Genomic DNA, 14,941 nt, shown 5'->3' with positions numbered 1-14,941 from the left:
ATTAATTTATTTTGGTTTTCCAAAACTTATAAAATTCTATAACAATATATTTGTATTCTTGTTCAGAGAAACTTTTAAAATACCAATTATCTGGAAGATTCTTATTTTGGTTGATAAAATTCTGAATTTATCACTTTATCTTGGCTCTAGCCACAGAACCTTTAGTAAAATAGTAAAATTCATTTCTGAAACCGAATCAGTTTCTTTAACTTTTTGAAAGTTTTGATGAACTATATTTTTTGATTTATAATTAAATCTTCTACAGTGTTTTTAACAGAACCTTCTTTATAGTGCTTCTCAAATCACATAACCAAATAATAAAAATAAGGATAATTATATATGTGATACCATTCTGTCACGTCCCGAGCCCGCGGCTGCGTGATTGCACATTGGGCCCCTATAGCAACTACTTCGTATCCGTCCTCGCTTTACGAAATCGATTAACCTAAGTTGCTATAGAAGTCCATTGTAAGCCATTATAAACTCATTTTAAATCTTTGATTTTTTCGATGTGGCTCAATTGGTACCAGGACTCTTGATATCTTTGTACTTATCCTATAAGTCATGGGATCGAGTCCTGGGGAGGCGAAAGAAACCCCTTGGTAGGGAGGGGGAGATCCTATGAGTAACCCGTACGACGCTTATGGAAAGCCCGTGAGGGAAAAGACCCCTTTGAGGGAGCCCAAGATCGGGATAGCCTTGGGTCGATCGGGGCAGTGGGCCGTATGGGCGGTCCACTGGGCCTGTCATGGGTCGTTACAATAAAAGGCGCCTTTTATTGTAACGACCCATGACAGGCCCAGTGGACCGCCCATACGGCCCACTGTCCCGATCGACCCAAGGCTATCCCGATCTTTGACTCTCTTTATGAGGTCTTTTCTCTCACGGACTTTCCATAGGCGTCGTACGGGTTACTCATAGAACTCTTCAGCGCCTTTTATATACTATCATTTTATATTGAAAATAAATTAAAATTTGAGAAGAAAGAATTAATTCAGATATTCTTTATTCATCTTGATTTGTACACCCACAATATATTTATATAAATACATACATAAACAAGGGAAAATTTGTAAAATGACTTTATCGACTATTTATTTAAGAAAATGACATCATTAAATGTTTTTTAAATAAATAGTTGACAAAAGTTTTTTTTTTAAAAAAAAAAAAACCCTCCAAGTAAGCATTTGATCCTGAACCATCTCTACATAATTGACAAAATCAAATTAATTGATTTTTTTTTGTAAATATTTTTAACATAATTTTTTTTTCATCAAAACCGAATAAAATGAAGCGAAGAGTGAACCTAAATTTTACCCCCAAAAAATGAAAAATCAGATTGTGATTATATTCCATATAGGATATTATTTATTAAAAACCAAACTATTTTTACTTCAATTTCTATGACTTAATAAAATTTCTATGACTCCCCATTTGGTTTGGTGGTGGTGGGTGGGGTGGGGGGGGGGGGGGGGGGGGGGGGGGTGTTTAATTTTTTACGCCAAATTTGTCACTCAATGGAGCAGTACAAATTTAAATGTTCTCCCCATAAAAAATGTCTCGTAAAATTCAATGTATAAAATATTTACTTTGATGTTTGTACCCAAAACCATTCACGCCGCTAACCTGGGTTACATGTTATAAAGCTATATATTTTGTAACAGAAATTAACAGGACAAATCCACAGGAGGAAACAAAAATAGTTGCATATAATAAAAAGATGGCTTGAAAAAATACGTCGAATCGACTGACCTAATTTTCCACTGTCTGACCACCACTCCCACTGGAAGTAGATGGTATACCTTGCTCGATACACTGATGTAAAAAAGGAAACATATTGATCAGAATGATATGATTGTTATTTTGTTGAAAACATAATGGTTTCCTATACAAGAGTCCTCTGCTCAGTTTTCATTAATCTAAGTACAATATGATAGCAAAATACTATAACAAAGACAATGTTACGAGAGATTTTCAATAACCTGAAGAAGATGATTATGTAGCCAATCCAGTGTTTGAGGGAAGGTTGTCGCTGATATGTTAACAACTGTTAAGCCCTGCTCAAATTAGAACATCGTCACCATAAGTTAAAATATATGTTGCAAGATAAATAGTAAGATATAACACCACAATGCTGTTTGTCTAACAAAATAACTTGCTCAATTGTGACCATATTCTGGAATTCCATATTACTTTTGCAAAACATGTGCTTATGCTGTCAATAGGAGTTGCAGTTGTACCATATCGTAGAATTTCAACTTTGCTTTGGCAAAATCTGTTTGTTTTCTCTATGGCTGAGATAGCAGTTGCTTATCGATTAATATAGTTACCAGGATTAATCTGGGAGAACAGAATAACTTGCACATTTTCCATCTATTATGTCTTGAAACTAAGGGATATTTATTTGACTAGCAATTATTTGGCAAATTTCTTTCACAACTTTCGAAAAGTACCATAAAGGAAGGAATATCCTGGATATCTTTACAGCCGGATAGACCCTGAATACCTTCAAAAACTTAACCTTGTATTGCATTCTCGATAAGATGAATATTTTTGTGGAATACAAACATACATACCTGTGACCTAAATGAACAGAGATAATCCTGGAGTGTTTTTAAGTTGCTAACTAGCGTACTCTTGTCCTGGAAAAGATTGGAGAAGGTTTATGTGTCAAAGATTTATTTGTTATTTCAAACCAATATAGATGGGAAGAGCAAGAGTCTAATCAAACACTGTCATGCAGAGTATATAAATTAACAAAATAAAACAAATACAAACCTACAAGACTCATGAACCTGCAAGTGCTTACTACACTATTGATAGATACAACCAGCAAACAATGTTTTATCACACGGATAAATGTACGGTAGGAAAAGGTAAAATTATGCCTGTCCCCGTAACTCCGAAGATTTATTTTCATCAATACAGATAGTATCATAATGTTCCCCAAAATTTCTCTATACATTGAACAATATTACAGAACTTAATATCAGGAGAGAATCAGCATCAACAAGGGGATATGATTCATGACCATCACCACCAAAAAATATGGTTCAGGTGAAACAAGATAATTTCACTTATTTTTCTACAAAGATAATCAGTAACTTAATCTACAAGAACAGTTATTTATCTTCATAAAGTCTGCGAACCGAACCAAACTCTATGACAGAAATTTTTAAGATTTTAGTAAAACCTGAATAGGATATTTTTCAATGCTCCGAGTAGATATCCACTCCTCCAGCAATGCCTGAGAGGAATCAAGAAAAGTATGATGCTGAGAAGACGGAATAATTGGGGCAATAGTAACGAAGACAGAATCCCCAAATCCATAACCTCGAGCTGATTAGTTGAACAGGGTGGTATACCTCAATATCAAAAGTTTCCCATCTCAATGTCGCTTTAATCTTCCAATAATCGACACAAAATTCGTGTTTCATATCAACTTTACCTTCAATGATTATTTTTATTTCTAAATTCACAAGATCTCCAACAAAAGTCTGTCAATTTTTACACTCGTATATGGGCCTACACATGTAGCACATCTTAACCAGTCAAGGGTTTAAGATCCTGAGCTTGTCGAGCAAGCAGAGATTCAGGTAACCTTTTGAGTTTAAAAGGACTTCGGCTTTTCACTTTGCTCATAAGGACAACACTTAAAGGAGAAGCTATTTTCAACAGACCTTGTGATCAAATTCAGCCATCTTTAGAATTATGGGGATAATTATGGGTTCAGCGCCAGCCTTGTCCTTTTTGTTAGGAAGAGCCTCAATTGCATCAGATTCTTTTACAGTTCCACCTGAAAGAAATAGGTAAAATTTATACGCAAAATTCTAATCTGGTAAAAATAATACTTAAAAGAAGAAAAGTAAAATTCAAGATAGTCTAATTCAGTAATATCATACAGCAGCGCAGGAAATGATGAGTGTTTTCACCTTCATCATTGGGAGCGTTTCCACTTATATCCACAGATTTTAGAGCACCTGAAATCATATCCACGGCAAATTCTGTTTCCCCTGAACTACCAACCTGGGCACAGGAATTTTTTTCGGGTTGATTACCAAATGGAGGATCGCTATGATTATTCTGAGCTGGGATTCCATTTTTACTTTTTTCTGAACCCTTCTCTTTGTTTATGGCTGGAGACTTTGTTGGTGATTTATTTTCATCATCCATTAAGTATATGCTAGGATCCAAATGTATTCCCTGCCGTTGTCAGAAAAAACTAAATATCAGCATGAGTGCAGAAATTATATGTGTCCCATTCCACTGCATATACATCCATGCCATTTGTTACCACCACCTTTATTTCTTCTTCACCTAGTGATCAACACATCATGGCTGAACAACTCCTAACTATCATGACGTTGAGAATGGAATCAAAACTTTCAACTATGAGCATATTCACATATTCTTCTTTCTCGTAATTACTCTTTCTTTTTCGCACTCTACATCAATTTCTATAAACTCGATAATATGGATTCCACTGTCACACTTATGATGGTTATGACAGTTTCTTTTTCCCTAAGCAAAATCTTTCTCGAGTAATTTTCCCATTTCTTTCAGACATATGCTATTTTTCTTAACAAGTAATGAACCAACTTAAAGATCAAAGTAGAAATGTGCCCAGACAATCGAAATTTTCCCCACCCAAAATTGCAGTTATCAACACTGCTGTTTGCTTAAGGTTCTCTTTTCTTCTTCACCGTCTGTTTCTCCAGCCGTCTTTACTTGAGCCACTCAACCAAGTTTCTCTGTGTTCGACTCTGTAGAGTGGGTTGTTGGCCTGTTCACCCTCAGTTCTAAATTTGTCAAAATTCTTCCACCTCATTGACTGCTTCTCTTATGTTTGGGAAGTGCCATTTGGACCATATAGCATGCGTATTACTTGTACTCTACCCCCGTTTATTTTAACAGGTTATGGGAATTGACCTTGCTACTTACTTTACAATGGAGTTCAACTAACACTCACCACGAGCATAATGACCATATTTTAAGCCAGCACAGTAGTATATTGTCAAAAATCATACCTCGATTATGATTGGTTTTCCATCCTTCATTGCTTTCTTCAAATCACCAGCCAAACCTACAAGCAATACCAATAATACACATGTCATAATCCCTGTAATTCTTGAGAGTAACATAAGCACAGCTATGCAGTACCTTTACGAACAATTCGGCATTCTCTACAGAATTCAGTTATTAATTCCTCAGATGAACCGAAGTCTCGTGCCCATACAGGGGAAGACATTAATGGTGCACTGAGATAAACATATAGACGAATCAGTGGTTAATATTACGCAAGATTGCACAACATCTCTCAACAATTTAATAGGTCGTAATATCATGAATAGAGAGATTTGTAATGACAATAAATTTAAAGGGAGAGAGGAAGGAAGCAACCAATATCTCTCCGATGGGATCTGACAAATAAACCTTCAAACAAGGTTCCGTCGCACATAAAACAAAGAGTAAAGACATATACGAACTCACTCATCAAGCCTAAGAATTATCATTGTTTAATGGTATATTTGATGAATATGTATGTCGTAAAATAGAGCATCGTAAATATAATCTCACATTTTCAAATTGAAATAACTTAGCCGCTTAAGTTTTAATAGCACTTGTTAGATTTAGTACCTTGATAGAGAGAACATATTAGGTTATAAAACAAAGAAAGTTATCATCCCAAAAAACTTGATTATTGGGTGGTATATCCTCATGAGTTTATAAGCTATTTTTATTGGTTTTAATATTTCAATGTGAGACATTTGTAACATTGCCGACCCCTTGAGAAGCCGACGGCTCTACACGGCTTTCATTCACCTTTCCCTATTCAATGAATGCTTCATGTACCTTAATTCAGCCTATAATTTTATTATCAGCACTGATCTGATGCTAATCCTTTTCCAGGGCGTCTCTTCCGCTACGCCGACATTCAACGAGAGCACCAATGTTGGGTCATAAACCCAAGAGGAGTATCATCTCAAAAGACTTGATGTTAGGTTATAAACCCAAGAAGAATACCATCCCAAAAGACTTGTTTATTGAATTGTATATCCTCATGAACTTATAAACTACTCTTATCAGTTTTAATATTTCAATGTGGGACATTTGTAACATTGCCGACCCCTTAAGAAGCTGACATCCGCAACGGCCACATTAGACGACTTTCACTCATCTCTCAATATTCATTGGATGCATCATGCACCTTGATCCAACCTACAATTTTTATTATCGACAATGATATGATGATAGCCCTTTTCTAGTCGCTTCTTCCGCTACGCCGACTCTTGGCGAGAGCACCAATGTTAGGTTATAAACCTAATAGGGGTACCATCCCACAAGACAAGTCAACATTTATCCAGGGAAGAACAAGTCAAAACATTATTCATGAAATCATTTCGGTGTGGATTTGAATATAAATTGTCACAGTGAAAAAAGGATAAATCAGTGCGTGAAAACAGTCACCTACTCTGTTGCTGTCCGTAGTAACTCATACACCATGTCTGTCTGTGCCATTAAGAAAATATACTAAAATCAGTACGAGAATGGAAAAGTTAAAAAAATGAAGTGCTGGAATCACTCTTCAAGAAAGATGCAAACAATTATACAGAAGAGAAATCACCTGCAAAACATTTGGCAGGTTCAGTCTTTGGGCAAGTTGAGTAGCAATGGTAGACTTTCCAACACATGCGGTGCCACATACAAGAATAACCAGTGGCACTCTTTGATGGTGAAATCTAGAGATAAAGAAAATGAAGAGGAGAATGAAAAAGAAGTTTCAGAAGTTCATTTATTTCTAATTGATTTAGGAGAATGTAACCCAAGATTTTGGACCTTTCAAGAATAGAATTAGAAGAGTTTCATATCACTATATCGATAACAATCAGACCTAGACTTGCCTTGTCATCATTTTATATCTGTTTATGTACTCTTGCCCAAAACCTCGACGCTCCATAAGCTGCAGGTCCCAAAGAAAGTAGGAAAATTTCATCATCAAACGGAAATGGATGATGAAAAATGGGGGAAAAAAGACTAGGAAAAAAGTGAAACCGGCTTGCAGTGAAGCTATATAATTCCTAACTGTACCACAGGCTAGATATTTATATGCCTGAAGAGTATACTTTTTCAATTATTCATCATACAGAAGGTGGAACAATTACCAAAAAGGGGCCTTTTTGCTCATATTATCTGCCAAAATAAAATATGACCACCACATTTAAAAGCCTGATGTAAGTAAATAAAGCACATCTTAAAGGAGAAAATACTCAAGCAATATCCAGGAAATGGTAGTTTGTCCTAATATAAAGGTCTTTAATGCATTTAATAAATTTTCGTTAACAAAAGGAAAAGGAAAAGGAAAAGGAAAAAACAGAGTACCTTAAATAAATTAGCTTCCAGGTCCGACTGTGAGCTGCAAAATCAATGAAACAACAGTAACCAGCAAACATTCCTCACAAACTGTACGAAAGAAGATCGAATAAAATGACAGCAGCACGCACATACACGTCAAGAAGGCTGTTGTCTATAAGAAGCTTTTTCAGTTCGAGAGCAATTTTAATAGCCACGTGATTTGGAATCTGTAATCAGGACGAAAAAACAGTGTCAGCGAAACTAAACGTAGAAACACCAAAACAAAACAATAGCAAAACCCAGAAATGAAACGCATAAAAGAAGGAATCTTGACGAAGATACCATACCTTAGTTACAGTCAACATTCTGCTAAGCAAAAATCGAGAGAGCACGTAATAGTGATCGGCATTATCACCCAACCACACTTTAACCTAAAAAACCATCGACAAATAAATCCAACTAAAAAAACACAAATTCGGGAAATACACATGCCGATCACAAACTCAAACCTTAACAAAATCGTATTTGGAAGACGCGTTGCGAGTGGAGAATGGAAGAACTTCAGACGGTTCAATTTCCTTCCGCTGCTCCGAATCTTCTCCATCCTCTCGCCGATGATTCTCCCAGCTAGGGTTTGCGATTACCACTCCTTTGTCTTTCTTCATTTCAATTTCAATTCTCTGCAATCGGGTTGCATGAAGGCTAAGATGCAGAAGGAATTGGGAGACGCGAATAGAGAATTGTCATAAATATTAAATAAATTTCGAAAAATATTCTCTTCAAAAAATGAAATTCCTATATTATCTCAAAAAAAATTTACATTATTAAAATTATCAACCAAATAATAAAAATAAGGATAATTATAACATGTATATATATATATATATATATATATATATATATATATATATATATATATATATATCGTAGAGCAGGCTAGCAAGAAATTTTTATATTAATTTAAGAAGAATAACTATATACTATCATTTTATATTGAAAATAAATAAAAAATTGAGAAGAAATATTTAATTCAGATATTCTTTGTTCATCTTGATTTGTACAGCCACAATATATTTTTTAATCTACAAAAGATTGCTGTGGAGGATAAACAGATTTTTGAATCTGTCAAAAACAAAGTTAATAAGTTCTTTCTAGAATAGAAATATAATATATAATACATGTTTTAAAAAACCAAGGAACAAAATGTATTAATTTATTTTGGTTTTCCAAAACTTATAAAATTCTATAACAATATATTTGTATTCTTGTTCAGAGAAACTTTTAAAATACCAATTATCTGGAAGATTCTTATTTTGGTTGATAAAATTCTGAATTTATCACTTTATCTTGGCTCTAGCCACAGAACCTTTAGTAAAATAGTAAAATTCATTTCTGAAACCGAATCAGTTTCTTTAACTTTTTGAAAGTTTTGATGAACTATATTTTTTGATTTATAATTAAATCTTCTACAGTGTTTTTAACAGAACCTTCTTTATAGTGCTTCTCAAATCACATAACCAAATAATAAAAATAAGGATAATTATATATGTGATACCATTCTGTCACGTCCCGAGCCCGCGGCTGCGTGATTGCACATTGGGCCCCTATAGCAACTACTTCGTATCCGTCCTCGCTTTACGAAATCGATTAACCTAAGTTGCTATAGAAGTCCATTGTAAGCCATTATAAACTCATTTTAAATCTTTGATTTTTTCGATGTGGCTCAATTGGTACCAGGACTCTTGATATCTTTGTACTTATCCTATAAGTCATGGGATCGAGTCCTGGGGAGGCGAAAGAAACCCCTTGGTAGGGAGGGGGAGATCCTATGAGTAACCCGTACGACGCTTATGGAAAGCCCGTGAGGGAAAAGACCCCTTTGAGGGAGCCCAAGATCGGGATAGCCTTGGGTCGATCGGGGCAGTGGGCCGTATGGGCGGTCCACTGGGCCTGTCATGGGTCGTTACAATAAAAGGCGCCTTTTATTGTAGCGACCCATGACAGGCCCAGTGGACCGCCCATACGGCCCACTGTCCCGATCGACCCAAGGCTATCCCGATCTTTGACTCTCTTTATGAGGTCTTTTCTCTCACGGACTTTCCATAGGCGTCGTACGGGTTACTCATAGAACTCTTCAGCGCCTTTTATATACTATCATTTTATATTGAAAATAAATTAAAATTTGAGAAGAAAGAATTAATTCAGATATTCTTTATTCATCTTGATTTGTACACCCACAATATATTTATATAAATACATACATAAACAAGGGAAAATTTGTAAAATGACTTTATCGACTATTTATTTAAGAAAATGACATCATTAAATGTTTTTTAAATAAATAGTTGACAAAAGTTTTTTTTTAAAAAAAAAAAAAACCCTCCAAGTAAGCATTTGATCCTGAACCATCTCTACATAATTGACAAAATCAAATTAATTGATTTTTTTTTGTAAATATTTTTAACATAATTTTTTTTTCATCAAAACCGAATAAAATGAAGCGAAGAGTGAACCTAAATTTTACCCCCAAAAAATGAAAAATCAGATTATGATTATATTCCATATAGGATATTATTTATTAAAAACCAAACTATTTTTACTTCAATTTCTATGACTTAATAAAATTTTATTATAATTTTGTGATATTTCAACTATATAGCCTAACTTCCAATTGCATGTCCTGATAAAAAAAATTAGAAAAAAATTAATAATATTATTTTTTGAAAAAAAAAAATCAGGTTATTAGGTTTAATAAAAGATTTCATTTTACGAAAATAAAACAAAATTTCCAAATTAAAATAAATCGATTGTATTTTCTTAACCCTCTGTCTATATAAATCGATTGTATTTTTCTATATTTTCTTGATCCATATTGTGTTTCGGTCCAGTTGCCATAAAGACTCTCAAGTGGCCCATATTAGCTGTGTCGTTAAGCAAAGGACCAAGAATGATATAGATCACATAAATTTTTGTCCGATGGTTTTACGAATCAATTTTATGATAAATATCTGATATTTGAGGAACCTATGAAAAAATAATGTTTTCATATAAAAAATATTACTTATTATTATAGATACATGCATGGTTGACTCGTCTCACGGATAAATAATGTAACGTACCGTACTTTTACTACTTGAAATTTGCGGAAAAATAAAAAATTTTATTAAATAAAAACATCCATACGGTCGTCACCCAGCATTCATAAAAATATTTTTAAAATAATCCATCACCAATTAAAAAGTTGCTAAAAGAACGCTGTCTCAAAACATCTCACATTCAAATCATAAAAATTCAGAGTATTTTAAACTGTGCTTAAAAACATAAACTTGCGGTCCTCGGGTTTAGCCTGCCGCTCAGCCCAAGCCTGCCCCTTGGTCGCCACCTCCTGTCTCCTGTTCATCGTACTCACCTGCATCGATCAAGTCTAGTGAGTCTAAAGACTCAACACGTATAAACTGGAAATAACGAGTACTACATAATAAAATCGCATGCATATTTAATATAGGGCATACATAACTTTTATTTTTGAACTTGCATAAACTTCAACTTGAAATAAACTTGAACTTGAACATACATACTACGACGTGTCATGATCATAAACTTTTCTTAAACATGCTATCATACTTCACATACTTGGCTGCATAATTTTACGTAGAGGATGTTTCAAAGCAAGTGACCCTTAACATGATAAACGCCTGATCAGACACACCACAGTACTGGGATGACAGGGACGTATCCACTGCCGCATACATAAGATCCCTGTTCATAATTTAACAGGCCAGTTGATCCCCGTTCATAATTTAACGCTTCACAACCACGATCTAACCCGTTCATAATTTAACGGGCGGATTGGTCCCCGTTCATGATTTAACGCTTTCCAATCCTAACTTTCTTTGGTCACAAGACAATTAGCATACCTCGAAACTTAAAACATTTCATTTGCACGTCATTCATACTTACTTGGCGTTGAGGGATTCGTTGGACTTCGACTGGGGCCGTTGCTGCAACTTACTAACGTGAATTTCATACTTAACTTGCATTACTTAGACGTAGAAAACTCATGCTTACTCTCAAGCTCAATCATATCTTAGGACCTTCTACAATTTCCCACGACACGCCCTTAATAATCCTTGCACTAACCCATAACATCAAACTTAAAATGAACTTACAAATATTTCCCAAAAACAAGGGTACACGGGCCCCGTGCTTGGGTCCGGGAGAGGGTCCGTGTACCTACTGCCTAGAATGTGTCGGAAAACGGAAGGGGCACGGACCCCGTGCTTGGGTCCGGATGGGGGTCCGTGTAGGTACTGCATGTCAAGTGTCTCGAAAAGGAAAGGACACGGACCCCGTGTGAGGGTCCGGGTTGAGGTCCGTGTGGCTACTGTCTTGGAACACCAAATGGAAAACAAAGGCACGGACCCCGTGCTCGGGTCCGTGTGGGGGTCCGTCTGCACACTGTACGAAGAAACCTGCGAGAAAACTTATGCACATGCCTACACACCCAAATTGACACTTGAACACTATGATTCAACACCTTAAGGACACCATAACATTGCATAAAACTTATATAAACACTTCAAGATACGACGTCCACCATACTACCCAATACAACGCTAATTAGCAATTGACATCAATCGAGTTCCTACGACTTTAAACTAATTCAAACACCTAACGACGTCCAACAAAACCTTGAAAAATACAACAAACCTCAATACTAACATACTCATACGCAGCGACGATCGCCCGTCGATTTCCAACGAAGCCTGCAACATAAAACTTCAAAAATACAATGATACCAAATTTTTCTTAAAATTTCAGTTTGAGCAGTCACACGAAAAATATCATAACTCTCTCATTTTTCGTCCAAAAATCTTGAATTTTATATCAAATCGAAGATATCGAAAAATTCTACGTTTTTGCCGTTGAAAGTTTTCCCAAAATATGAACAGAAAAATCGCAGTTTTGACATGAACAGTAAAAACGAGTTTTAGATCTAACAATTTTCCTTCGAGATTGATCCGATCCATGATCCCCTCAAACTACTATCATCCTACATAACTTTTACGCATAAAAACAACGCAATTCGATATATGACTTGATCGACACAGCAAGAACAGAATATACGTACCTTTTGATGATAACGTTACCGAAAGACGACACCGAAGCGGAGATGGAGAGAGGCTCGATCCGGGACGAACGTGGCACCGTTTCTCTTGAAATAAAATCACGAAATCTGCTGGAATTTGAGAGGGAAGGGAGACGGCTGCTGTGCTCTTTGAAGAACCCTAGTTTTCTCTTTTAAAATAATAAATCTAGAATGAAACTTGTGTGTGTGTGTTTAGGCGTGAGCTAGTGTGTGTAAAAGTGTGTTTGTGTGTGTGTGGCGTGTGTTTTAGATTAATTAGGAGACTAATTGCTTAATTAATACTTATCTACTAATCAAACACTAACTCTCCTATACCTTTTAAATGAAACTCTATAATTAAAAATATAACACTCCATACTAGACTTTGAAAGTTCTAAAATCATAAACTCACAAAAATAATTAATTTTAGGATTCAAAATACTAACATCTCATAAAATACTAAATTTTAAAAGTTTTAAACTCTTAAAATAACTAAATAAATATTTAGGCTCAAAAATGCTAAAACTCACTAAATTATTTAAAATGCCCCCAAACTCAACTTAAAATAAAATACCATCTTTAAAATTGCCAAAAATCGTCACCGGGTCTTTTCCTCAATCTCGCCTCGAATGATCGCCTGAAACATGAAACTCGAAAGACGTTTTAACGTGCATTACAAAAACGTAATTAAATTAAAAATAATGCATTTAAATAATTATGCATGACTAAACTCCTTTTAAAATAAGTTAAATGCTTTAATAATTTAAATAGATGCATGGGTTATACGTGTACTGAAATCGGGTTCTACAGTTCCTCCCCCACTTATATAAATTTCGTCCTCGAAATTAAGTCTTACCGAACAACTCCGGGTAGCGAAGCCTCATATCTGTCTCTGACTCCCAAGTGGCCTCTTCCACTGATTGGTTTAACCACCGAACTTTGACTAGCTTAGTCACTTTATTCCGGAGTCTGCGCTCCTGTCTTTCGAGGATTTGAGTCGGTCTCTCCTCATAAGACATATCTGGAGCAAGCTGCAAAGGCTCATAACTCAGAATGTGCGAAGGATTAGCCAAATATTTCCTTAGCATCGAGACGTGGAACACATTGTGTACCCCGGCCAGTTTCGGCGGAAGGGCTACACGATAGGCTAATGTCCCAACTCTGTCAAGAATCTCGAACGGTCCAATAAACCTCGGACTCAACTTGCCTCTTTTCCCAAATCTCATAACACCCTTCATGGGTGCTATCTTGACGAAAACGTGATCCCCAACGGCAAACTCGAGATCTCTTCTTCTCTTATCGGCATAGCTCTTCTGACGGCTTTGGGCGGTCTTCATTCTGTCACGAATCTTGACCACCACTTCTGCAGTCTGCTGAACTATCTCTGGGCCTAGATCTGTTCTCTCACCAACTTCATCCCAATGAACTGGCGATCTGCACTTCCGACCATACAACGCTTCATAGGGAGCCATACCTATGGATGCTTGGAAGCTGTTGTTGTATGTGAACTCCACTAGAGGTAGCTTAGACTCCCAAGTTCCCTGAAAATCAATCATGCAAGCTCTTAGCAAGTCTTCCAAAATCTGAATCACTCGCTCAGACTGGCCATCTGCCTGCGGGTGAAAAGCTGTACTAAACAGTAACTTCGTCCCCATAGCTGCATGCAAGCTCTTCCAGAAGGACGATGTAAACCTCGGATCCCTGTCGGACACAATAGAGACTGGGAAACCATGCAAACGGACTATCTCCCGGATATAAAGCTCCGCATACTGCGTCATGGAGAAAGTCGTCTTCACTGGCAGAAAATGCGCTGACTTAGTGAGTCGATCCACTATAACCCAAATAGAATTAGACCCTTTGACTGACTTAGGTAACCCAACGACGAAATCCATAGTGATGTTCTCCCATTTCCACTTTGGGATAGGGAGCAGCTTAAGCATACCTGCTGACCTCTGATGCTCTGCTTTCACCTGCTGACAAGTGAGGCACTCAGATACAAATCTGCGGATGTCTCTCTTCATCCCTGGCCACCAATACAAAATCTGCAAGTCTTTGTACATCTTGGTACCTCCTGGGTGAATAGAATACGGAGATGCGTGTGCCTCTGTCAGAATATCCTGTCTGATCGAATCAACACTAGGCACCCACATTCTGTCTCTGTATCTCACGATACCGCCTGACACTGTGTACAACACACTGCCCTTAGCTTCATCCTTCAGTCTCCATTTCTGTAGTTGCTCATCTGAAGACTGTCCTGCTCGAATGCGGTCTAGTAAATCAGATTTGACTGTCAGATTAGACAGTCTAGGAGCTCTGCCCTTACGATAAATCTCTAGACCAAACCTATGAATCTCAGACTGAAGCGGTCTCTGAACTGACAATTGTGCTATGACTGCCACCTTTCTGCTCAAAGCGTCTGCCACGACGTTAGCTTTTCCCGGATGGTAGCTAATCTCGCAA

At 36.5% G+C, this 14,941-nt stretch overlaps 1 protein-coding gene across 1 annotated transcript; it reads right to left on the bottom strand.

Moving 5' to 3' along the window:
- Window positions 1-1,468: 1,468 nt before the first annotated feature.
- LOC140825555 (uncharacterized) lies at window positions 1,469-8,124 on the bottom strand. The gene is made up of 15 exons (XM_073187402.1): window positions 7,863-8,124; window positions 7,701-7,784; window positions 7,507-7,580; window positions 7,381-7,414; window positions 6,903-6,961; window positions 6,626-6,740; window positions 6,473-6,510; window positions 5,161-5,258; window positions 5,028-5,083; window positions 3,933-4,203; window positions 3,681-3,796; window positions 3,194-3,247; window positions 2,577-2,642; window positions 1,983-2,057; window positions 1,469-1,815 (listed from the first exon to the last, which is right to left on the bottom strand). The coding sequence occupies exons 1-15, from the start codon at window positions 8,016-8,018 to the stop codon at window positions 1,753-1,755; spliced, it is 1,359 nt and encodes a 452-aa protein (XP_073043503.1). The 5' UTR covers window positions 8,019-8,124; the 3' UTR covers window positions 1,469-1,752.
- Window positions 8,125-14,941: the final 6,817 nt, after the last annotated feature.

This window comes from Primulina eburnea, chromosome 1, assembly GCF_022965805.1.
Source record: "Primulina eburnea isolate SZY01 chromosome 1, ASM2296580v1, whole genome shotgun sequence".
Taxonomy (NCBI): Eukaryota; Viridiplantae; Streptophyta; class Magnoliopsida; order Lamiales; family Gesneriaceae; genus Primulina; species Primulina eburnea.
The sequence above is the reverse complement of the archived record's forward strand: the minus strand, read 5'-3'. Positions and strand labels throughout refer to the sequence as shown.